The 27904-nt window shown below is 33.5% G+C and overlaps 1 protein-coding gene across 2 annotated transcripts in view; it reads left to right on the top strand.

Moving 5' to 3' along the window:
- The window catches only part of DPP10 (dipeptidyl peptidase like 10), a 1364876-nt gene that overhangs the window by 887871 nt on the left and 449101 nt on the right, over positions 1-27904 (top strand). For both annotated transcript variants that reach the window (XM_004773359.3, NM_001310171.1), the window contains 1 exon segment: positions 13653-13748. In XM_004773359.3, coding sequence (XP_004773416.2) covers positions 13653-13748 — 96 coding nt within the window.

Here is a 27904-nt window from a genome sequence, read left to right as displayed (position 1 = left end):
GTGGTTTCCTGAATTTCCCAATATATCTAAGCACTTTGAATTTCTAATTTCTTAAAGAAATCTTGCCCCAGCTTCTCAAGCTTGAGTGCTCTGTTTTATGCTTTAACTGTAATTTCACCATGCCACCCACCCCCCAGATAGCTGTGGCTTATTCTTTTACCTTATAAAATTTTTCATAATATCCACTGATTTTCTGTACTGGGTATTCTGGGTCTGATGTAAGAAAAATAAGTGCCTTCTGTCAGTCTTTCCAATAGCTCCAGACAAGGAAGAGCAGGCAAACAGAGTTTCTTTGAGATAAGGTCTATTCTGCTTCTTCCAGAACCCAGGGACCAAGGTCACATACTATAAATGCAGGCTGTTGACTTAAAGATCAGCACGGAACTAGGGAGGGGATTGGAGTAATGACAAATACAAATGCCACAAAGCTTTTCTACTATTTCTGGGTTACTTTTTTCTTGATTCATTGTTTACTAGATTGTTGTAAATGTTTGACTATTTTCCAGTGTTCTGACAAAGTTTATTCTGGCTGTTTTGCTTGCTTTTTGATGTTTCTGTGGAGTAACAGCCTCTTGGAGCTACTCATTCCTCCATGTTCACTGATACCCCTCTGATGATAAACTTTGCTGATACAGTTTACATGTGCTTTGGCCTCTGTCTATGATTAACATGAGCTCTTTATTCTACTTGAAACCTTCAAGCATAGGGTTTATATCTTTACCATCTACACAATTCCCCATGCTTATCATACCATGCATAATAGTTTGCATTATCAGTACAAACTGGGTTTCCAATAAATGTTGACCAGGAACAAACTTGCCAATTATTCATGCTTACATTAGCAATTAGAGATTTTAACAGAAGTATTTTGTGAAATTTCTTGAGGGGGAATAGAGTATATAGGGTATGATCATTAAATCTGATGAAAAAATGATGATATTGCCAAAAGAAAAATCCACATCATAGAGACCTAGAATACTATTTATTATACACTTAGCTGTTTGAAATGTAGATAAAAGTAAACAATAAAATACACAGTGATATACACAATAGGGCCTAGGGTAGTATATTTTAACAGATTATTAAGGACCTAAAAATACTTTTTGGGCATTTCAATTATATCTATCAACATTTACTGGATTAGATATTAAATTATATATTAATATATACTATTAATATATATAACATAAAATATATTAAATAATTTAAATATTAGATATTAAAATATAATTTTTGAGAATTTTTCTAAATGTTTCTTAATCACTTAAAATGGCAATAATAAAACTATACATGTGAATATACATGACATATAATAAAATAGTCATATTTTTCAGAAGAAAAAATAGTGAGAATAGCATTATTTCTTACTTTTTACAAATCTGTTTAATGTCTGGATGAATAGAAGGCATCAGATTGCTCATATGTTTTTCTGTGTTAATTCTTTTTGGTTGACATACATGAAGGAATCATGATCTCATAATTATATGTTATATGTAGTTATAAATGGACGATGTGTTTTAATAGCTTTTCACATAATTATAGTTGTCCTTCCTTGATCCTTCTTGAAAACTTGGCAGGTGATTGATTCTCAAAGGTTAGTTGCCATGTGGAATCTGAAAATATGTCAATAAATTATCAGTACTTTTCTACATTAAAACCCATTAGTCCACCTTTTACATTAGAAAGAGCTCTTACTTATGCATGATTCTGTAGCATTGTGCCTCGGCCATTTGCAGAATATCAGTTCATTGCATTATGCCAATTTTCCAATTGTTTATGGGGTTTATCGTACAACATAAAAACAAAACAGAACAAAAACATAGTTAATGTCATTGATAACACTACTTAAAAGTCTCAGTAGAAAAATTCTGGGGAGTGCTTGCTGGTTCATTCAGTAGCATGTGTGACTCCTGAACTCAAGGTTGTGAGTTAAAGCCCCACATGTGGTGCAGAGATTACTTAAAATCTTAAAAAAAAAAAAAAAAAAAAATTGGAAAGCAGTCAAATTCAAGGTAGAAGTCACCAGTTTTCCAAAATGTATGAGTTTTGCTTATGAGCTTAAATTTTATAATTTTATAATTTGTAACAGATAGTCACATGTATGTATGTCTATATGTTCATGCATGTATATGTTTTACATGAGAGGCTCATTTCACTATTTCGAAAAAAAGCATTTGCCTGTGTATCCTGTGTTTTCTGAAAGCTTGCACTATGCTACTTTGTTTTTGTGAAAAATCTACATGAGTATAATAAGGATTCTTTTTTTTTTTTTTTTTGGTAAAACTGAAAATCCTCTTTGGATTTCTTTTGGTTAGCCAAAACAAGTACTAATGTAGGACATTCATAAAAACAGGTACAATATAATGTGAGCTCTCAGAAGGCAGGGGGTACTTTCACTTTATGCATTTCAGTTTACAAAAGGTTTCAAAGGAACAGTCTACTTTCAAATACCAAACGAAACCTATACTTAAATCTGAAGTCATTGTTTGTTATTCATTCCTTCTTGTAAATATGGTGTTACGTGAAAAAAAAAAAAGGTGGTTAATTCAGTTCATAACTAGCTGCCAAGGTGTTTTTCCTTGAGACGATGATCGTGTTGGTATACGGGATTTTGATTTTGTTTGAGTGTACTTCAGATTTTAAGCAGATTTTACACAGATATTAAAAGATTTAAGTATTGATATTTAATACAATTTTTATATTTTATAATTGTATCAAGGAAATTCTTTTTTTTTTTAAAGATTTTATTTATTTATTTGACAGAGAGAGATCACAAGTAGATGGAGAGGCAGGCAGAGAGAGAGAGAGGGAAGCAGGCTCCCTGCTGAGCAGAGAGCCCGATGCGGGACTCGATCCCAGGACCCTGAGATCATGACCCGAGCCAAAGGCAGCAGCCTAACCCACTGAGCCACCCAGGCGCCCCTGTATCAAGGAAATTCTTAAGTGAAATTGTTTTTTTTTAAATTGAGAGCATATAGACATAATAGTGTTGGCTCACAATAAAGTGCTCTGAATTTCATCCACCATTGTTTTGTACCAAGGGTGAAAATTTCAACCCAGTGTAAAAGGAAGATAATGTTGTAATATTATTGTGAATATAATTTTGAGTGTAGGACCCCTCTTTGGTAGTTTTCACAAACTATATATACTCTGTAAACCTGAGCTATAGGGTACTAAAGATATGAACCAAAACTTTGCTAATGGTAATGTAATTGAAACAAACAGTGTACCTGAGGGAGGAACACGGCTAAATAAGAACTCAAAGGCTCAAAGCAGAACCATAGCACTTTAAGGTAAAAAAAATAATAATAATAAGGAAAAAGGCATCATTCCAGAGTGTGCATGTGTCTGCATCATTGCATAATTTTCTCACCATGTGAAAAGACTTTGTGCAAGTATATTTCTCATATTTAGCTTTTCTACTCAAATCCAAGATATGTTAATTTGAAAAAGGCCTCAAAAAGAGGTTTGAGAATGATTAGCATTTTGAATAATTGACTAATTTGACTAATTAAACCTATGAGTAAATCCTAAAGCTCTTGATTTATTTATTCAAGAGATCACAAGTTTGAGGTAGAATTTAATAAGTCCTTCAGAACCTGAAAATACATTCTTTCTTTGATGAGCACCTAGAGTCTCTGCTGAAAACAAGGGGAAGTTGTCTAACATATAATAGAAGTGAGGGGATCCTACTGCTAGGCCATTGTATGTGTGTGTGTGTGTGTGTGTGTGTGTGCATGAGCATGTGTGCGCACACATACCAGTGTGTGTGCATGGTATTTCCAATAAAATTCTATATGAAGAGGTCAAAAATATGGTAAAGTAGAGCTGTTATGGTTGTGGAGTTCTGACCACATAACCCCTGTCCTTCCCCCTCCAGTTTTGTCCTGAGAGAGTTTATAGTAGTTTCTGGAGTATAGCAGGCGGTGGTGTGATTTTGGTCAGAATTTTTCTCTCTACAAAGAGGAAACTGATGTGTAAACAGACTAAGTGAAATTGTCATGGGCATATGTGCTAGCTAAGGGTTGAACTAGAATTAGCATATGACCTCCTAGCTCTGATGCAATCTCTGTTATTTCAGCACTGTTACTTGTTCTTGTGTGAGAACAGAGATGGGAGTATAGGTCCATAACCATGTGTTGGGAACCTTAGAGAAGATGAAAGGGGTACAGGAGGCAAACCTCTGGTAATCTACATTTCATTATTTCATATTCAATGTAAAATTCATAAAAGTTCTCCCCATGTATGGTGAAAAGGGAGCAGAGTGGGGAAGGGGAAGAAGGAGACACATGAATAAATATAGGATACCTTATTTACCAGCTGTCCTGTTGGATTCTATTCAGTATAGACCCAGCTTTGGTCATAGTTTGGTAACTTTTCACATAGCTGATTTTTAATATGCATTTTTATAATTGAAATATGGCTTTTGATATAAATATCACGTGCCAGAAATATACTTAGGAAGGAACAAATGTTCAGTGGAAAATAATCTGATTTAGGGAATAAATTGTATTAGAAGGGTATATATTAATAGAGTTTATAAGAAACTAGGTTAATCTGAATCAAAAGTAGTTGTAGGCAGTAAAATTGATGAGGAATTGACTGGCCTCTTTCTTCAAGAAATTTAGCTATTGCCGCAAGATACGAGAGGTAAAAAAGGCAAAAGAAAGAGATACAAAAGTAAATTCCCGACATGCCAGAAGGAACAAGGGTGTTTTTCTGGTACTATAAAACAGATGTTATGTGATGCACTAATTCTTTTTGTACTTCTGCTTGAATGGCTGAATTGATGGTCACAACAATACTACGTGACAAGCTCCTTGAAATTTCCTTCATTGAAAAGAGTAATAATTTATTATTTGTGTGATTCATATTTTTGGCCTTATAGATTCAACATAGTCAAATGTCCTTTTTCCAAAAAGAGACTTTAGAGTGATTTTTACATTTTACCTTTTTTTAAAATTAATTACAAGAAGAAACTCAAATACTGAGTTTCTGGTAGGGTAAATCTGAGATTTACATTCATAGATCTTGAAACATTTGGCTTAAAACAAGAGTGAAAGACAGGGATGTTCCAGAAGAACAAAAAAACATTTCTTTGTGGTTCTGAAATTGAAAAATTTAAAGCTGCTTCATATTGACTTATACATTTTGATGTTTTAATGATAATAATGAAAATGACTTTTAGTAAACTGAATATTTTGCCTAATGATTTCCATATATTTGCTAATTTCTTTAAAAAATAAATAGGGGTGTACCTGGAGGGCTCATTCAGTTAATTGTCCGACTCTCGATTTCAGCTCCCGTCATGATCTCAGGATCTTAAGAGCGAGCCCTGTGTCCAGTTGCACACTTGGGGTGGAGTTTCTTCCTCTACCCTTCTCCTGACTCATGCTCTCTCTAAATCAAATAATCAATCAAATTTTCATTAAAAAAAAAATCCACCTCTCATTATAACTAATAAGGTACTGGGTAGCATATTTCTGGTTAGATTGCAGTTAAATATGAGATACCTCTCTGATGTGTGTGTGTGTGTGTGTGTGTATGTATACATACTATATCTGAAAACCTATAATAATTAATAACTGCTGGTAAAAGGCTAAGTGTTTTTTAGCCAAAAAAGACACTATGATTATTGTTATAACAATGAAGAGCAGCACAAAAATCTAATAACATGCATGGTATAACAAAAATCACAAGAGGAGAAGGGAACAGAGGATTTGGGGTTGGGTAAAATAGGTAAAGGGGAGTGGGAGAAATAGGCTTCCAGTAATTGTATGAATAAGTCCTAGGAATAAAAAGCACAACATAAGGAATGCAGTCAGGGATATCGTAATGGGAACATAAAGGGACAGATGGTAGTAGCTACACTTGTGGTGAGCATAGCTTATAATATATAAACTTGCTAATTCACTAAGTTGTATGTCTGAAACTTATGTAACATTGTATGTCAACTGTACTAAAAAAAATTGGCAATGGTAATCATTTGTTAAATGGTTACAAGATATAGAATCTTAGCTAAAATGTTCAGCTTTGGCAACATGAATTCAGTGACAGAACTGACATTAAATAATTCATTCCATGTTCTTTTTTCTGCTCTAATCTGTCTTTTAAGATCATAGACTGTTACTGGTATTTTTGTGCTTTCTTCCAAAAATCCAATCTTGCTTCTAAATGGCCTTTTGAAATAAGTTGATTGCATAATCTTAGAAGAAAAAAGAAAGTTCTTTAGTATTGAACTGAAGAAAAACTAATTTCTGACTTTCAGTTCTTTGTTTCTCTTTATAGAAACTAACTGTGTTACTTTTTATCTAGTTTACTCTTGACATCAGAGGTTCAGAAATATTTCTTAATTTAATTCCTATTTGAAATAATTTCCTGTTAAAACACTAATAAAATATATCTAATCAGCTAGTTAGAATTTTCCACAAGAAGTACAACACCATTTCCCCTTCTGTTCACGTGATTCTGGTTTCTCTCCTGATGCCCACTATACCACCTCCTCCATTGCCCACTGCAATGTTTAAATCTCTATCTACTTTTACAGGAGGTTGTTACCTGTTTAGTGTTAGTGCTACTAACACTCTTCTAGCACATTTCTATTTTTTTTTAAAGATTTTATTTATTTATTTGACAGACAGAGATCACAAGTAGGCAGAGAGGCAGGCAGAGAGAGAGAGGAGGAAGCGGGCTCCCCACCAAGGAGAGAGCCCGATGTGGGACTCGATCCCAGAACCCTGGGATCATGACCTGAGCCGAAGGCAGAGGCTTTAACCCTCTGAGCCACCCAGGTGCCCCAATTTCTATTTTATTTTATTTCTATTTTAAACATTGATAGGGCGCCTGGGTGGCTCAGTGGGTTAAAGCCTCTGCCTTCGGCTCAGGTCATGATCTCAGGGTCCTGGGATCGAGCCCCGCATCAGGCTCTCTGCTCAGTGGGGAGCCTGTTTCCCTTCCTCTCTCTCTGCCTGCCTCTCTGCCTACTTGTGATCTCTGTCTGTCAAATAAATAAGTAAGATCTTTTTAAAAAAATAAAAAAATAAACATTGATGAATTTTTAAAATTCACTGAAATGATAATACATTTCCCACTCCTTCATATCTGATAGTTATGGCTAAGTCCCAGACCTATTCAAAATATTTGTTGCTTGAACATTTCTCAACCAGTCAACAGACCATGAAGTTTTGTTTTATTATCTAACTGCTGTGTCATTAGTTGCCTTCTTATTTTCCATCTTTTTTCCCCATTCTTTTCTTTCACTAGGATGTTGAAACACTATACAGCAGACTAAATGTCAAAGTGTTTGTCATTTCAGATCAGATACACAATCCCAAACTCTCTCTAATGTTTCTTAATTTATCATCAAGAAAAAGAATAAAGGTTTACTAATTCCCAGTTAAATAATTGGTTCATAATGTAAATTTGAAGAATGAAAGTACATATTATTGAAACAGAAAAAAAAAAAGATGTGTCCTAGTACAACCTGTGCCTATTTCTTTTCTTTCTTTATTTTTTTTTAATTTTTAAAATTTTTATTATTTTATTTTATTTTATTTTTTAGAGAGGGAAAGAAGGGCCAAAACTAAGAGTTGGAAGCTTAACCAACTGAGACCCTCAGGCACCCCAAGAGAGATGGATATTAAATAAGTAATATTTTGTTATATTAGGGAATAGATAGTGTTTCAGAATTTCCTCTTAGGAAGATTTGTAAGAAAGGTACTGTACATGAGGGGGTTCATATCTTAAAATCCTTTACACTCTGTTACCACTTTCCCTCTGACCTATCTTCTCTGCATTCAATGTGGATGGATTTGGGATGAATGGTGTCCATGAGCCATTGTTGTTAAGTGTGGCCTTTGTGTTGAAATACAGAGAAAGTTGTTAAAAATGTATCAAATAATAAGATTTCTCCAGATTAAAACATATATATATATATATATATATATATATATTTCCAGATGATTCTAGCATAAATTCAGTTCCTACGAAATGAGGTTCTAATGTGGTTTATATTTGCTGATGAGGTGTGACAGGGAATGCTTGAATGCTACTGAACAGGTGAAACAGCTCCCAGCAGTGAGCAGAGGTTTAATTTGGGATTTTCCTGACAGGGTACAGGCCATTTTTTTGAAGAATACAAAACAAAGCAATAAAGCCCTACTTCTTAGTGAGTGCTGTGAGAAAAGAGAAAGACTGTGGCAATGGGACTTTCTTGGGCAGGTTGAACCAGAAAGGAATGCTGGTAAGATCTGAGGAGGGGATGCTGAGGAGCTGAATTTTGATTTGGAGAAGGGTTCTTGTGGCTAAAAGATAGCAAGAATATTCTTAAAATAACATATATAAAATTGTATATTGTCGCTTTTAAAAAGACCTAATTGATACAGTCTGAAAGAGGATGAGGAGAAAAAACTCAATTTGAGAGACATTGGAGTTTAATAAGTCAGAGAGATGCAGGTTCCATTTCAGTCCTGCCTCTTCCTAACCATGTAAACTTTCTCACTTTTAATCTCACTGGGCCTCAGTTTTCCCTGTGGAATGAACATGCCCAATAGGATTGGGAGGGCATTTGGAAAATGGAAGATTAATTGCAAAGGATGAACACCCCAAAAGATTATGATGAGATATGAAGAGACAGGAGATGGAGGAGAGAAGCCAGCTTGGGAGGGTATTCAATGAGAAGCTTAGTTACTCATTATATATATAGGCAGAAGAACTCTTTATTCCAGGACTGAAATATTCAAGAGACTTCAGTGCCCAGGAGCTAAGACAAATTTAAAGAAAGGAATGAAGAAAGAAATAAAGAGGAAAAGAAAGAAAAAAGAATGAAGTATATAGTTTGTTCTCTCAGTAATGAATGAAACCAAAGAAATTAATTCTTAAATCACATATATGTCTCTCTTTCTCTGATTATTGTTTAAAAGGAAGATGAATTATAATAATTTGAATTACTTTGATGGGTTGATTTTATTTTTTTTTCATTTTTTTATTTTTTTAAGATTTTATTTATTTATTTGACAGAGATCACAAGTAGGCAGAGAGGCAGGTAGAGAGAGAGAGAAAGGGAAGCAGGCTCCCTGCTGAGAAGAGAGCCCAATGTGGGGCTCAATCCCAGGATCCTGGGATCATGACCTGAGCTGAAGCCTGAGTCTTTAACCCACTGAGCCACCCAGGCGCCCCTTGATGGGTTGATTTTAAAATCAATTCCAGGTAAATTGGAGTTAAAGGAAAAAAAATCTTCTTTTAAAATATATGAAATTATGGCAAATTACAAGAAATAAATAAATATAAATAAATCAACAATATTTTATTATAATTATTATATTATTATAATTATTATAATTCACAATATTTAAATATATAAATAAACAATTTAATAATAAATAAATAAAAATATAAATAAACATAATATTTAATATTTAAATATAAATAAAATAATAAATAAATAAAAATAAATAATTTACTAATAATTTAAGAATTTAAATCATTATATTAAAATTAAATACTAATTTAAATAAATATAAATATTAAATAAAATATTTAAATATTAAAATATTAACTGATCAGTATGATGCAAAATGAAAAATGAATCATGTCATTTTGTTCATCAACACAGATCTAAACATTTAAGTAAAGATTTTGCAATTAATCTAGCAGTATAAAACAGTAATAATTCACTTGACCAATTAGGCTTTGTTATAAAGAAAGAAGTTTGCTGGAAATAGAAAGTTTCATTTATACAGTTTTTATAGCAATACATTAAAGGAAGAAAAATATGTTTGTATGAAAGAGGCTGAAGTTGCATGATGATATAGTAATTTCAAATAAAAACTCTGACATAGAAATAAAAATACTTTCTATGAATGATATTCCTTACCAAAATTCTAGAAAGAAAATATCTTATTCTATAATGAAATATTGAAGATGCTGCCAATGTAGAAAAAAGGACAGGTGTGTCATTACCACCATTATTATTCAACATTGTTTCTGGCATTCAGCATAATGGAATAATTTACTAAAATGAAATAAATGCTTTTTAATAAATGGTGCTAGCGAAATTGGGCATCGAGTAGAAGAAAATTTAAATAAAATATGAATCTCAAATGATCCTCAAACCATATTCGAAAAGTAACTCAAAATGCATCAAGGACTTACATACAAAATATAGAACTATCACCCTGTTAGAAAAAAAAAAAAATAGGAGAAAATCTGCAAGATCCCAGAGTGGGTAAAGAGTTTTTGGTTTTGACAGCAAAAACATGATTTATAAAAGGAAAAATTGATGAACTAGACCTCAACGGTTTTGAAAAAGTATTTGAAATTGAATATCTGGCAAATGATTTGTGTCTCGAATAAAGAACTTTCTAATTCAATTGGTAAACCAACAAACACACAAAAGTAATCTAATTAGATATGGGCAAATGGCATGAATAGACATTTCACTGAAGGAAATATACTGTTTACAAATATTCACATTAAAAGATTTTTATTAGCTATTTGGGAAATGCAAATTATAACCACAGTGAGAAAAAAGGCCCATTTCCAAAGGTTGCATGTTGTATTATCCTTTTTACATAGTATAACAAGATTATGGAGATGGAAATAACAAAATTACAGAGATGGAAAATAGATCAGTGTTTGCCAATGGCTGCAGAGGGAGGCTATGGTAATAAAAGTACAGTTCTGTCCTGTGACACAGTTATTCTGTATCTTGACAGTTGCTCATCATATATAATAAAATCACCCAGACACACCCACACCCACACAGGAAATGTAAAATTGAACATGTAAAATTGTAATCTGAATAGCTTTGTATAAATATCAATTTCTTTTTGTGATATTCATTATGAAAGAGGTTGCATATATTTAAGAGAAACTGAATGAAGTATATAAAGGATTTTCTTTCTGTATTATTTTGTACATCTGTGAATCTGTGAAATCCTTATATATCTATAATATGTAATATTGAAAACCTTATATATCTAGAATATATAGTATTAAAGTAAGAATGATAAGTATTCTGTTCATGATAATAGTAAACTATGTATCATTAGGACTAAATATAATAGGAAAAGTAGAGGATCTATATAAAAAACAGAAGATGTGATCTAATAAATGTACAAAATGTGAGTGTATAAGTAGTTCTGAGTGAAAAACTTTAATATTACTAAATGGCTAAAGTTTTTCAATTCAGTGTGTATATGTAGTACAATTTTAAGATTCTCCATTTGATAGGTTAAAATATTATTTTAAAGCCCATATAAAGGAAGATATGTTTGAGAATTACTGATACATAATTTGAAATATTTCTTGAAAATAAGATTATTTGATATGGTATACTTGCCTTATAAGATATTTCTTATATTAACATTTATAGCTGTATCTGCATTATAAAGGATGTAGTAATAAAATACGTGTGAAATCTGTATAATAAAATATATAGTAGACAAAATATGCCAAATTTACCTAGGAACAACAACAAAATCCTTTTAAAAAAATACACACACACACACAAACATACATATATATATATATTTTAATATTTTAAAGATTTTATTTATTTGAGAGAGTGAGAGCTGGGGGAGGAGCAGAGGGAGAAAGAGAGACTAAGAATCTCAAGTGGACTCTGCTAAGCTTGGAGCCCAACGCAAGGCTCAGTCTCGCAACACTGAGGTCATGACCTGAGCTGAAATTGAGAGTCAGGTGCTTAATGGACTGAGCTACCCAGGTGCCCTGGTTTAGACAAGGGTGTAATTACACATATCTACCATTATAGATCATACAGCGTAGATTTACTGATGTAGAAATCTTCTGTGCCCTGCCTGTTTCCTTCCCCACTCTGCCCCACAACCCCTGGCAAACACTCATCTATTTTTAGTGTCTCCATAGTTTCCATTTTTCAGAATATTACATAGTTGAAATCATATAGTGTATAGTCTTTTTGAATTGTCTTCTTTTACCTAGTTGTAGGCATTTGAGTTTTCTCCATATGTTGTCATAGTTGATGGCTCATTTTTTATCACTACATAATATTCTGTTATCTGGATATATCACAGCTTGTTTATTGATTCACCTCCTGAGGGACATCTTGGTTCCTTCCAAGTTTTGGCAGTTATGAGTGAAGTTCATACCCAGAGTTTTGTGTGAACATAGGTTTTCAGTTCATCTGGGTAAATACCACAAAGCACAAATGCTGGATTGTGTATTTAGTTTTTTGAGAAAACTCTTACTTGTCTTCCAAAGTGGCTTTAACACTTTGTAATCCCTCGGATGAGAGTTCGTCATTTTATTTATGACTGAGTCCTTCTCTGATGCCTTGTGCAAGACATTTCCCTTCATTTCTTTGAACTTCTGCAATACTCTGTATCCTCATTCTGACATTTAGCATTTGCTCTTTTGTTTTGCAAGTGTGAATCCCTCAGGACAGATCCTCGATATGTCTCCAGGAACTTAATACTTCATTTAAAATTTTGAAATTTTGAAAATTAAAGGTCCAGTATTTGTTGAATGAATAAAGTAAGTTCCAATTTTAATGTGTTAGAATCTCAAATGGAGCATTTTGTTTTAAAAATCCATATATGATCACGATGCCCTCTTCTAGCCTTGGGATCATACGGTTCTATCACCATTAGTAGCATTTTTTTTTTCAGTTGTTTCTTAGCAGTTATTTTGTGGATTAAATATGTGGTTGATTCATGTCAGAGGAAATTGCATTTGAAGTTATTGATTCTTTACCCCAGCTTTTTAGCTGGAAGAAACAAAGCTCTCACTGCAATAAGTGCTGAACCTTTAAAAAACAGTATCTAATGAGGTTAGTATATATCTTTGACATTTTATTTTCAGCCAGAGTGAAGGTCACTGTTGAAAGGTAACAAAGATGATTTTATACAGTAAATAAAAATGCTATTGAAAAGAAAATGAAATACTGCTAACTTTTTATAGCCTCTTGTATCAAAAACACATTTGTTATGCCAGATTTTGGTACTTCAACCATATTATCTTTCCATTTCTTAGGCTCTTGAACTAAAAAGGGGAGTTTAAATAGTTTTTATGTCAGGGGCTTACATACACATATACTTTTTATTAATATTCTTGAATTGTATTTTAATTTTTGTGTTTAACTTCTCAATCTATTTAGTATTTGGTGGTAATTATTTGGTGGAACTTGGTATTCATTCTGTTATTTGGTGAACTTCCTTCTGAGTTGGGAAGTTTTCCTTATTGTTTATATCAAGGACCCTCAACTCTCTCATCTTTGGTGTTTACAATGAAAATATAAATTTAGCTTTAGGAGAATATGTCAAAGTCATTTTAGAAAGTAATGAGCTGGATTATGATTAAACCCTAAAAAATGTGTGGGCACAGTGCAAAACAGGAACTCTTAACTTCTTTTATATTATATCACTACCTAACAAGGGATTGATCTATTAAATTTGTGCTAGATGAAGACAGATCTAATATTTAAAACAACTTAATATTTTGAAAAACTTCATGAAACGAAAAGCTTCAAATGCCAAAGTCCATATGATGATAACTACTTTATATTGTATTCTAATTAACATAACCTTGAAACAAAATAGTCCAATTTTTAGAATTCATTAGTTTTAAAAACTAACATGAGATAAGTGTCTAATCTAAGATTTGCTTCATTTTAGATGAACTCACAAATTCATCAGAAACTAGATTGTCTTTAGAAGACCTCTTCAGGAGAGACTTTGTGCTTCATGACCCAGAAGCTCGGTGGATCAATGGTATGTGCTCCATTTATTTTGAATTTCACGTCATTAAAATTAAAGTAAATAATGGTATTTTTAATTAAAATGGTATTTTAATCAGTGATTACATATACCGATATACTACTTAATCAGAAATTAATACCTTGGCTCTTGTGAGAGAAAACCAGTTCCTAAGATAGGTCATCAATCAAATTATTCTCCAAGTTTTAGATTGACTGTTCTATCTCTGCTGTTCTTCATGATCACAAGTTCTGTGGCTTTTCAAGCATATGTTAAATCTCAACATTTCTCTGGGTCATTCTTACTGGTGTAGAAGTCTAGATTTGGGGAGACTGTATATGTAAGTGCTTCAGATTTGGCAGTTGGATTAATTTTCTTTTCTGATTTTATCAGTATCAAAAGTTTTTAAAAAGCATTTAGATTAAAAAAGAAACAACCAAAAATAAAAGCTACAAATGGCTTGCTCCATGGACTTGGGTTTAACTTAATGAAAGGTAATAGGAGAAGTTACTCGATAATCTAATCATAAGAAATGTGCGGGTAAAAAGGAAGTCATGTTTCCTTTCCTTGAGGATTCCAATTTGCCTTTCCATATGAATCACTGTTGTTAGATAGCTGTTAATCTTTGCCCTTCACTTTATTTAGACATAATAACTTTGCTTGTTTGCAAGGCATAGAGTAGATTATTTGTATGACAGATAAAAAGGATCTTTGCCTTTTTATGTAATAAAGATCATCTCACATCCAGTCCATCTTTCTTCTCTAATATTCTAATTAAGTGCATTTATGCCTGCAAATCAAATGATAATTTGTGGAAGCTATAAAAAGAATGTAACTTAGTTTTTGAGGGCAGAGGCCAAATCATACTTGTTTACCTAGCACTGATACAGTTCTTGGAGATCAGCAGGCACTCAAGATTTGAATAAATGAATGAATGTATTTAATTGAAATCCAGTGTTATTTTTAGGTAAACTCAAGTTTCAGTTAAAATTGGTTGGAAGATGAGTGTGTATCATGGGGATGGTATTATAGATACAGAAAACAGGACAGTGTTTTATTTATTTCTTTGTAAAATTTTATTTTGAATTATTCATTAATTTGGGATTTGCCATCCTGTTGTCTTGCACTGTGATTACTTTAGATGTACCCTATGTTTGGTTCAGAAGAGCACTATGACTAAGGAGGGCTAATAAAGAGGTACGTCATTAACATTAGATGGATCTCTCACAAATCCTTCCCTTGCATTTAATTTTAAAATCATCTTCATACTTGCTAGCATTTCTATTTTCTATTAAAGGAGGTGGCATAAAAATTGTGGAAAAAATCGGGAGTCATTAGATTTGAACTGGTCAGGAACATTCTGTTTTATTTACCATAATTTTGGACAAACTGTAGAAATTTGTGTAGTCTTTGACTTTGGAAAGCAATAAAAAATCATGGGCTTCATCATCCTTCTCAGGCGAGCTCAGACTATTCAAAGAGGCATTTACTCCTGTGTATAACTGACACTTTCATATTGAAATGCCAAAAGCCTGTACAGATACTTATGGTGAACTACTTGCTAAATTAAGCCACATTTCAATATCTAGGACACACATTCCACTTTAACCCTTTGCAGGATACCAACATAGTGTATTTGTGGTTAATCATTTTCATCACTTTTTTCATCATTTCTTTTCCAATCACTGGTAAACCCGATGTTGAGAAAATATCCTCAGACAAAGCTAGAGTATTGTTATTAAACTCTAAGTAAAACCTAACACCTAAAATATTTGTGAAATGATTTGGCATAAAAAGAATCTTTGAAACAAGGTTAAACACACTTTAAGCTTTCAGACGCATGCAGTCCTCACAGATACCACTGAAGAAACGGACTCACTGTTAGTGGATTTGTGCCGTGGCTTGCTTTTCAAGTAGAGCAGTAGATTTGTGTTCATTCATTTCTCTTATCCAACTCAGATCTCCTTTCTGGCAATCATTAGATACATGGCCTATTTACACATTCCTCACATAGCCAGAAAATACAGTGGGAGCTATGTGGATAAAATGTGTGACCTTGGCCTCATTATCACAGATTATATCTAAGGGTGAAATGTCATCTTTTTCTTTATGAGATGTCTCACTAGGTCATCTTTATATAAGTGGCTTGAAAGAGTCAAAGCTGAGCTTATTTGGAAGCTTCATTTAATTCTTGGAGGTCACCTAGGAACACTTAATGCATTACTGGTCAAGGAGAAGGAGGGAGTCGACATGGCCCTGGCAAGTCTAGGATGTAGTACAGTAATGTCGTTCATTATGCTGTTTCTCAACTAATATATCTGTGAATGTCATTGCAGCCTTGGATGGGTGCTCATGTTCATGGTTAGCTTAACAGCTGCCTTCCCCCAAATCTGCTCATATCCTTGAAATCTCCATTTTTATAGCATCATCTTCCTAGTTATGTCACCTTGAAACCTGGAAATCCATCTTTGGTAACATTATTCATCTCCCCACATACATTTGATGATCAATCAATCATCAAAGAAAGACCCAACATTAATTGGGGGCCTTCTGGGTTAACCTTCTGTGTTAAGTTTTGTGTGAGATACTTTTTACCCATATTTTACGAATAGCATGTAAAGTTAAAATTATTAACCCCAGAAAACTGAGACTTCAGCAAAAATATATATCCAAAAACACAGCTGATAAGAGATGGACCCTGATTTACCGACTTTGTGACTATGTTTAAGTGTAAAACTTACCCTCTTTCATTGTTCAACTCTGAGATGTTGTTCCCAGCCTCTAACACATGTGCCAACTACTTTAATAATCTCATTGTTTTAGATTTCATTGCTATTAATCCTTTCATCTTTAGTATTACAGGAATGTCCTTTTCCTAGGTATATCCATATAATGTTAACTTATGTGGTCATGAAAGGAAATATATATAAATGTATTTATTAACATGTTCATATTATAAAAAGTGAACAAAGAGGTCTTCAAAACAGTGTTTATGGCATGTGACATCACACTATCTGTATTGTGTACCAGTGAATATGTCCAGATGGCTGGATTTTAATATACCTAATCTCCTCTAAGACAGTGCTTCTAAAACTGTTGTGAAAGATCACTATTTTTAAATTTAATTCATTTAATTCATTTTTTTCCCTTTGACTTTTGAACAGCACAAGGTTAGGGGCACCAACCATCCTGCACAGTTGAAAATTCACATGTAACTTCTGACTCCCCAGAGACTTATCTACTAATAGCTTCCTATTGACCGGATGCCTTTCTGGTAACATAAACCATTGATTAATATGTATTTTATACTTTATACCTGTTATACTGTACTCATATAAAATGATCTAGAATTTAAGAACCACAATAAACAAGCAAAGGGAAAAATTAAGATAGACAAGACAAGAAACAGACTCTTAACCTCAGAGAACAAACTGATGGTTATCAGAGGGTAGGGGGTTAGGGAATGGGTTAAACAGGTGATGGGGGATTAAGGACTGTGCTTGTCATGATGAGTTATGGGTTATGTATGGAACTGTTAAATTACTATACTTTACACCTGAAAATAATACTACACTGTATGTTACCAATCTGGAATTAAAATAGAAACTTAGATTAAAAATAAAAAATGGCAAATGGAAAAGAAAATACTCTTTTTTTTTAAAGATTTCATTTATTTATTTGACAGACATCACTTCTCAGCCTTTTAGCTAAGATCAAGTGTATTTATTTGACAGACAGAGATCACAAGTAGGCAGAAAGGCAGGCAGAGAGAGAAGGGGAAGCAAGCTCCCTGCTGAGCAGAGAGCCCGATGCGGGGCTTGATCCCAGGACCCTGAGATCATGACCTGAGCCAAAGGCAGAGGCTTAACCCATTGAGCCACCCAGGCACCCCGAAAAAAGAAAATATTCTTAAGAAAATCATAAGGAAGAGAAAAAAATACTTACTGTACAGTAATGTACCAAAAATCTGCATATAAATGGACCCAAATAATTCAAATCCATGTTGTTCAGTGTCATTTTCATTTTAGCATGAATCAGTACTTTTGAAAAGTACAATAAAAGTAAATAAGTGAAAAAAAGGTAACTAGATACTCAAATACAACCTCAAATTTCATCTTATTGCAATCAAATGTTCTAAAATTGTATTTCAAAAAATGTAAGTACAAACATAATATTGGAATTAAAGAAGGAATTTCAAATATTACTTTGGGAGAGTATTACTATTATGTCTCTAACTTTTTGTTATTCCTAAATCAGAATTAAACAAATATTAAATGCCTCTTCTCATATTTTGAAGAGACACTGGCATATCACAATTTAAAGTTTTAATGTAATAAATTAACTTGCTTCCTTCTTTTTAAATTAAATAATCTAGGTTAGACTGTTGATAGCCCTGCTCATTGAGGACAACCTTTATCTCAATTATTTCTGTTTTTTGTTTTAATAATATTCATGTGGAAGAGAAATCAGTCTCCAAAAAGAGGATCATAATAATGGAAAGCAAAGACTTTAAAGCGGTTTTGGTGATCTCTGAATATTCATTTTGAGCTTTTACCCATAACGAATCATGAGATAACTTGGTAACTTCCACTCTTTACCACTAGTCAGTTTCAAAATTTATCTTGCATAGTATAGATCATTTAAATCATTTTTTGTTAAAAGTAGATCGTGGATTTTAAATACGTCTGGGTTATAATAGGCAAACTAATGTTAAATTATAGCAGCAGGTAATGAGATTCTGTTGTGTACAGCTAGTCTGTTACTGGCTCACCCACTAGTTCAGCTGCTCAGTGAGATTAGTCCACTTATGTATTTGGACTTGCAGTGATGTGAAATTGCTTCCAGATTTTCTAAATGTGTATTCTCAATTAAACTTGTCCAATTGTTGACCAGTGACCAATACTTTGCCAGCTGGCTGTGGTTTGCCAACATCAGCTCAGAGAGACAGAAGGCCTTGGGGAATGGAACCTGCATCATGTTCATGTTTGAGTCACCCCAGGAATTAGCACCTTGCCTAGACTCATCTCCTACTCAGTAAGTGGTTTAGTTAGCATAATGGGATACACCACTATATTTTCCTATATATGGGTGGACCCCTTGATCCACAAACAGTATAGGATTAATTTCAGTTCCTTCTCTCATCATATGCATAGACTTTCTCTGTTCTGTACAAACCTGTGATCATGTGAGCTGTTGCACATTTTTTTTTTTTTAAATGGCTAGCTAGGATGAATGATGATGTCTGAGGTTCTGGATTTAATAATGACTTTATTGGACAGTGTTGGCACCATTCAAGTCATCTCCCAAGGTAATATCCAAAACCAGATATGTAAACCTGCTACCTTTTAAATGATGTGTGACAAAGTGACATATTAATATAGGAAAGTCACTAAAATGAGACAAACTTGGGTCTCTCAACAATTTTTTAAAGCCTACTAATGTTTGTATTTTGTCTTACTTTGTTTTCATTTAAACTGGGGGTAATAGTTCCTATATGTAGAAGTATAGCAAAAATTAAATAAGGAAAATACATAAAAAGCAAAGATAACAAAGGTAAAGACAAAATAAAAAAAAAAATAAGAAAATAAGTAAGTAAAAGGGGAAGGTCTGAAGCCTTCCAGATCTTCAAATGGTCAGAATCCTGATAACCACTTTTAGAGATGCTGTTAATACCTAATATTTCTTTGTAAATGGCCCTCTCATCCTGATGAACAGGATCTGGGATATTGAATAGAAAGTGAAAAACCATTGTTGCATTCTTAATGATAAGTAAAGCAAATTACGGAAATAATATTGATAATATTTATAATAAAAAGAGAACTCATAATTGGGGGAAGCAAACAAATGAATCTTTTTTGTTATTTTTTGTTTGGCACTATTTTAACATGCTAGAATTTTTGTCTATCCATTCACTGTGTTGCAGAAGCTTTTGGATTTTTTTATACATAAGGAGCTAGTTACAGTGCTGACAGCATTCTCACTCCCAGTCCTCCCTGTCAGAATTTTAACTCTTTTGTCTTACTTTTTATTCTCTTAAAAAAATTATAACCATCAATCAAGGTGATAATAAAAAATGGTAAAATTGAACTCATGACTATGAGGTTTGGGGGGATAATTTATGTTTTTATTATAATATATAAGGACAAAATAATATATAGTACATGCGCAAAAGTAGGTATATGGTTAGGTAATTTATCTTCATCTAGTTTTCCATCTGTTTAATGGAAAATTACAAAACTGATCTTATGGGGGAAAAAAAGCTGATGACATTAGAACAGCTCAGAATAAAATGTTAAGTGAAAATTGCTGAATATAGAATTACAGTCATATAGAATTATATACCAGTACATCCACATGCATGTACATATGTAGATGCAAAGAATGTGATATCAGAATTAAATATGTTAACATATTAAGTCCTCTCTGATGGAGTGATTATGAGTTACTCTTCTTAATTTTTTCTCCTTTTTTGTCTATTTTCAAAATATGCAATAAATATGTTGTTACTTCTCTTACATGTAAAGAATTAGTAAAATTCTTATTAAAATGTAAGTACTTTCAGCTCACTAAATATTTATTTTGTCACTATTCACAGTAATTGTTTATTATTTGGAAATGAGGTAGAGGGCTCTTGGGTGGCTCAGCAGGTTAAGCATCAGACTCTTGGTTTTGGCTCAGGTCATGATCACTGTCATGGGATCGAGTCCCACTTCAGATTCTCCTTCTCCCTCTCCCTCTTGCTCGTGCTCTCTCTCTCAAATACATAAATAAAATCTTAAGAAAATACATTAAGAAAGCAAGTTAGAGATGTAACCTAAAATGATGAATGCCCAGGCTGTCTGACAGGCACTGGGGAGTGTGGAGCCCGTAAAGATGTGAAGGAGGACACTAGGAGCACCGTCTCATCTATGGTAGACCTGCAACACAGGGAGGTCTTGTTGCCCCAAGACCAACATGAGAGAGAGAAGTACGGAGAAAAGCATAGGGTTGTTACTGAGCCTGGGAAAAGAGGAATGTTCTCAGAGCAGAGCTGGACTGTCTTTTTTGTGTTTAATTTTTTATTTGATTATAGCTGACACACCATGTTACATTATTTCAGGTGTATGACACGGTGATTCGACAAGTCTCTATGTTACGCTCTGCTCACACAAGTGCAGCTGCCATTTGTCATGGTACCACACTACTGCGATATCAGTGACATATTTGTAATGCTGTGCTTTTCACTCCTGTGCCAGGATTCCTGTAACTGGAAGCCCACAGCTCCCACTCCCGTTCACCTGGTTTCCCTACATACTCCCTCCCTTCTTGCAACCCTCAGTTCTCTGTATTTTCAGGTCTTATTCTGCCTTTTGTTTGTTTGCTTATTCATTTGTTTTGTTTTGTTTTATTCCATGTATGATTTCAGTCAGGCAGAATCCAACTTGCACTATCTTAAGGTGTGCTGATTCTTTTATTAGCAGTTTTATTCCCTATTTCCAAGAGACCAGGATAGAATATTCCTTGTATTTTACTGATGTTCTTTTTTCTCTCTGTAATAAAAACATATAAAGGGCTGTTAAAATTATGACATCCCTAGCTCCTGATTCATAGCTCAGATAATTGAAAATTTAGGTTAAAGTATAATTAATTGTTATCCTTTTAGAGTAATGTATGTCAAAATATATTACTATCAAGAGTAGATCATTTCCTGCCAAAATTAAAGAAGTACTTAGAAAAATATACCATTAAAACACATTTTCTTATCTCTAAGTTACCAAAAATATTTTCTTTATCACTGTACGATTTAAATGTCATAGTGTGCTTTTAACCAAAGTTTAAATTACCTTACATTAAAGTACTTGAAGTCAAAATATTTGCTATTAAAAAAAAAAAAAACACTATGTCAACCTTATATACTAGCTACAAGTATTCAGATTTTGGTTTGAAATTTAAGTCTAAACATTTTTTAAGGAAATATTTTAAAATTCCAGCTTGTCTTAAAATGACATAATTTATACTAAACATCAAGAGAGAGACTGGGATGAGCATTTATCCACAAAATCCAGTGTTAACACTTCAGGGGGAAGATTTTTTTGGAAAGACAATATTTCTGTGTTTTAGAAATACAATGATTACTTTAGAGAATTTAAAAGGAGTTGTAAGGAGAAACCAGACTTTCGATTAAGTACTATGTTTGGATTCATAAAAATAGGGGGAAAAAGTCTGAGTGGGATGAAAGAGTTGTGTTTAAAGTTCATCAACAAGCATTACTGAGTTTCATGTATATGCTCTGTACAGGTTTTTGTCTGTTTCAAGTGGGATCTATGGACATTTGAAAGGTTTGTGGTAAAATAAATAGTAGTTCTCACAGTCATAGGGCATTTCATACAATTGTGGTTCGTCTTGGTTTTGTAGGCTCAGAGACTGAGCTTGTCAACAAAAATGTAGACTAATGGACACTTTTGATGTTGGCATCTATCTTTCCAGTAATTTTTCCATCTGTCCTCTTTCACATTAAAGACCTATTCATGGAGCATAGCCAACAATTCTTACAGATACACGGGCATAAAGATGAACAAATGTGGTTCTTTTGCCCTAGGAAATTATTAAATTATTAAATTGAAGTTCTTTCCCCATTTTGTATAGTGTCTTCTATGATAACTAGGGTTTAAAGAAGTGAAATTAGTCATCATAGTCTGTGATCAGGCAGAAAGTAGAGATAACGAGCATTATGAGAAATACTCAGTGCAAATTATGATGAGGTTTCATTAACTTTTTTACCCACAAATTTAAAACACATGTCCAAATTCCACACCTCTCTCTCAGGTGTGATGGACGAAAAACACTAGCACATTTTGGGTTTTGAACTTTTTTTGTTCTCTTTGCGTCCACTTTTTTTTTTTTTTCCTAAACAGGATATTTATTTATTTATTAGTTAGTTAGTTTGTTTGTTTTTCGTGTCATTAGTAGATCACTTTTTAAAATTTAATTTTATTTTTTCAGTGTTCCAAGATTCATTGTTTATGCACCACACCCAGTGCTCCATGCAGTACGTTCCCTCCTTAAACCCACCACCAGGCTCACCCATCCCCCCCCAACTCCCTTCCCTCCAAAACCCTCAGTTTGTTTCCACTTTATTTGATATAGTCTTCACTTAAATGTGTTAACAGTATGCTATACATACATGTGCCACTGACAAGTCTGCAAGAAATGAAATATAATTAAGTTACCTAGAGGATTTAGAAACTATGTGAAAATTCAGTGATAAATTACTGGATTATTAAAAAGCATACAAAATGGAAGTAAGAGATTGGTTTAATTTAAGAATAATTGGAATGGTCTTTCTGGAAGAGATGAAGTTCAGTGTCCCTGTAGTGGGCAAATGAGCATAAAAGTGAGAGGACATCACTGGGATAACAAGGCTGTGTTGTGACAACATCATTAAAATTACCATAATATGTAGGATTAATGAACAGTAGTACTGTGTGTGTATTTGTGTGTGTGTGTGTGCGTGTGCGCATGCATGCGTGCGCGGTGTCCTTAAAATTAATGGTGAAAACGTCAATCACTTCAAAATTGTCATAGAATTGCATAGTTGCACTATCATTTTACTGTATTTTTTATATTTTAATTAACTTTACTCTTTTATTAGGTCATCATTTTGAAACAGAAGAATTTGAAGTTGCTCTGATGATTATCAGCTATTTTATATTCCTTAGAATTAAGATTGGAGATGTTGGTGACAGGAATTTCACCTAATAAGTTTATACTATATCAGAATTTACATTTACTTTTCTACTTTTCTATGATATCTCCACATGTAACTCATCTACATTTCTTTGAAAAACTTTCTTTGGCAGTCAGAGTGGACATTAATTTTTTGTCACAGATGAGTAAATGTAGACAGAGGTTTTCTTCACTTCTTCACAGTTCAAAATCAGTGATGAGCTCTGGCTGGAACATACTCTTCATGCACAATGTTGGGTAGGATACATTGGAGTAGAAAAAATTGTTTCATGTAAATTTTTTACCTTTAAATTAACATTTATTAACATGTATTAATGTTTGTATATTAAAGAAAAAACACATCAAAGCTTAAGGAAAAGTGTATTAAGGGAAAGACCTAATAATAAGCGAAGATTTCCTTTGACTCATATCTGACTGAATTTGATTAGAATTTTTAGGTGATTTTGAGAAAATGTAATCATTTCATATCATTGTAACTGACAAAAAAGAAGTCTTGCAGCAAACCATAAGAACTTAGATTTACATGTTAACCTTTGTATTCACCTTGTTTTCCTTGAGCGCATTTTCTGCCTTTGTGTGTGTATGTATGTGTGTGAGTGCACACATGCATTTCTTTCTAAGGCTGCTTTTACTTAATCAGCTTGGTCATGTAGTCAGTTTGGGTGGGCCATTGAGATGGTTACATAGAGCACAATCAACTGTTGCATTATTTTGTATTGAATAAACAAGTATTAACATGAAGATACATTTCAGAAAGTCTTTAGTGAGAAGAATTGCTAGAGATAAAATATTGGTTATCATTAAGTGGCTAATATTCTGTATGGAAAGTCATTTCAAGCATAAGCATTGAGTCAACTGAAATATTTCATTCAAACAGTGGTTTGGTGTCATGTGTTATGTTTACATGTAACAGTAAATTTACCAGGTCTATATCTATTTCTTTTCTATTCTTGCCTATTTTTGTGTTTTTGATAAAAATGAAATGTCATTTTTATATAATGCTGTATGGATGCAAAAAGTGAAGTTATAATATCTGCCTTTATCAATTTATTGTTAATGATAAATCATAATAAAAGTTGTGTTTGGGGGAGGAGGTTTCTAATAGTAGCCAGGAATCATGATTTGCATTTTTAATTTATTATATCTAATTTTATAGTTCCCAAAGTAGAAATATGTTCATTTTATAAATGAAGAAACTGAGGCTTAAAGCAAATAGGTGATTTATTCAGGTTCATACAGCTATTCAACATGTACTACAAGTTGTAGCTGCAGCAATCAAACCAAAAAAAAAAAAAAAAAAAAAAGAACCATCAAAATGGGTAAGGAAGAAGAAAAGTTTTCACTGTTCTCAGATTACGTGATACTATGTGTGGAAAACCCTAAAGACCAAAAATAGTACTAGAACTAATAAATAAATTCAATAAAGTTGTACAATACAAAATTAATATACAGAAATATGTTGTACTCCTATATAGTAATAATGAAGTAGAAGGAGAAATTTTAAAAAAGTTAAGTTGCACCAAAAAAATTAAATTACCTAGGAATAAATTTAACCAAGGAAGTGATAGACCTATAATCCAAAAACTATAAAGCACTGATGAAAGAAATTTTAGGTGACACAACAAATCGAAATTCCATGCTCATGGACTAGAACAATGGATATTATTAAAATGTCCATGATACCCAGAGCAGTCTATAGATTAAATATACTCCCTATCAAAACACCAACAGTATTTTTCACAGAATAAGTAATACTAAAATCTGTATGGAACTACAAAAGATCCTGTATAGCCAAAACAATCTTGAGAAAGAAGAACTAACTGGAGGTATGACAATCCCAAATGTTAAGATATATTAAAAAGCTGTAGTAATTAAAAGAGTACAGCACTGGCACAAAAAGAGACACTTAGATTAGAGATCCCAGATAAACCTGTACTTATAAAGTCAATCTACAACAAAGGAGACAAGAATATACATAAGGAGAGGATAGTCTCTTCAATAAGTGCTGTTGGGAAAACTGGACAGCTTCATGCAAAAGAATGAAACTGGACCACTTTCTTAAACCATACACAAAAATAAGCATAAAACAGGTTAGAAACGTAAATCTGAGACCTGAAATCATTAAGTTCCTAGAAGAAAACATAAGCAATAATTCTTTGACATAGGCTATAGGAACGTTTTTCTAGATATGTCTCATCAGACAAAAGAAACAAAAGCAAAAATAAACTATTGGAACTACACTTAAAACCAAGGTTGTTTGCACAACAAAGGAAAACCTCAACAAAACAACAAGGCAGCCTACTGAGTGGGGATGATATTTACAAATTGTATATCCCATAGGTAGAGTTAATATCCAAAATATATAAGAACTTTATACAACTCAATACCAAAAAATATTATACCAAACAATCAAATAATGTAATCAAGTGATAATTCTATTAAAATGGGCAAAGGAGGGAGCATCTGGGGGTGCCTGGGGGGCTAACTCCATTAAGTATCTGCCTTAGGCTCAGGTTATGATCCTGGGGTCCTGGGATCAAGCCCTGCAGCCTGCTTCTCCTTCTCCCTGTCTGCTTCTCCCCCTGCTGTGCTCATGTGTTTTTCTCTCTCTCTCTTTCTCTCTCAAATAAATAAATAACATTTATTTATTTTTTCATTTTATTTTTTTAAATTACTTTTCAGTGTTCCAGAATTCATTGTTTATGCACCACACCCAGTGCTCCATGCAATACATGCCCTCCATAATATCCACCACCAGGCTCACCCAACCTCCCACTCCCCTCCCTTCCAAAACCCTCTGTTTCTGAGTCCACAGTGTCTCTCATAGTTTGTCTCCCCGTCCAATTTCCTCCAACTCACTTCTCTCCATCTCCCAATTTCCTCCATGTTATTCCTTATCTTCCACAAGTAAGTGAAGCCATATGATACTTGACTCCCTCTGCTTGACTTATTTCACTCAGCATAATCTCTTCCAGTCCCATCCATGTTGATACAGAGCTTAGGTATTCATCCTTTCTGATGGGGGCATAATACTCCATAGTATATATGGATCACATCTTCTTTATCCATTAATCTGTTGAAGGGTATCTTGGTTCTTTCCACAGTTTGGCGACTGTGGCCATTGCTGCTATGAACATTGGGGTACAGATGGCCCTTCTTTTCACTCAATCTGTATCTTTGGGGTAAATACGCAGTAGTGCAATTGCAGGGTCATAGGGAAGCTCTGTTTTTAATTTCTTAAGGAATCTCCACACTGTTTTCCAAAGTGGCTGCACCAGTTTGCATTCCCACCAACAGCGTAAGAGGGTTCCCCTTTCTCCACATCCCCTCCAACATATGTTGTTTCCTATCTTGCTAATTTTGGCCATTCTAACCGGTGTAAGGTGGTATCTCAGTGTGGTTTTGATTTGAATCTCCCTGAAGGCTAGTGATGATGAACATTTTTTCACGTGTTTGTTAGCCATTTGTATGCCTTCTTTGGAGAAGTGCCTGTTCATGTCTTCTGCACATTTTTTGATGTAATTTTCTGTTTTGTGTGTGTTGAGTTTGAGGAGTTCTTTATAGATTGTGGCTATCAGTCCTTTGTCTGTATTGTCATTTGCAAATATCTTCTCCCATTCCTTAGGTTGCCTCTTTGTTTTGTTGACTGTTACCTTCGCTGTGCAGAAGCTTTAGATCTTGATGAAGTTCCAAAAATTTACTTTCACTTTCATTTCCTTTGCCTTTGGAGACATATCCTGAAAGAAGTTGCTATGGCGGATGTCAAAGAGGTTACTGCCTATGTTCTCCTCTAAGATTATGCGAGATTCCTGCCTCACGTTGAGGTCTTTTATCCATTTAAAGTTTATCTTTGTGCATGGTAGAAGAGAATGGTCGAGTTTCATTCTTCTACACAAGCTGTCCCATTTTCCCAGTACCATTTATTGAAGAGACTATCTTTTTTCCATTAAATATTTTTTCCTGCTTTATCAAAGATTATTTGACCATGGAATTGAAGGGCCATATCTAGGCTCTCTACTCTGTTCCACTGGTCTATGTGTCTGTTTTTGTGCCAGTACCATGCTGTTTTGGTTATCAGCATCTTGCTGGACTTCAGATTCTTCATCTTCAAGATAAGACAGTTCGATTGAATGACACATGAGATCTCTCCACTTTGCTCATTTTGGAATTACCCAAATATGGGTGCTGTTGTATAAAAGACCCTAAAGCAAAGGACAGTATAGCTAATGCATATTTCTAAACTGCTTGTCCTCTGGCTTGGGTGGAAGTTCTATTATTATTTAACACTATTAGGGTTAGTATTTTATAATTCTCTACTATCATTTTCAAAACTTGATTTTACTCTTTTTTAGCTTCTAATGGACTTGGTAAATGGCATGAGTTAAGCTGATAATCAAATTTATGCTGTTTTATGTAAGATGCCAACATTTTTTAAAACATCACTA

This window comes from Mustela putorius, unplaced genomic scaffold, assembly GCF_011764305.1.
Source record: "Mustela putorius furo isolate JIRA1106 unplaced genomic scaffold, ASM1176430v1.1 tig00003867_pilon_pilon_pilon, whole genome shotgun sequence".
Taxonomy (NCBI): Eukaryota; Metazoa; Chordata; class Mammalia; order Carnivora; family Mustelidae; genus Mustela; species Mustela putorius.
The sequence above is the reverse complement of the archived record's forward strand: the minus strand, read 5'-3'. Positions and strand labels throughout refer to the sequence as shown.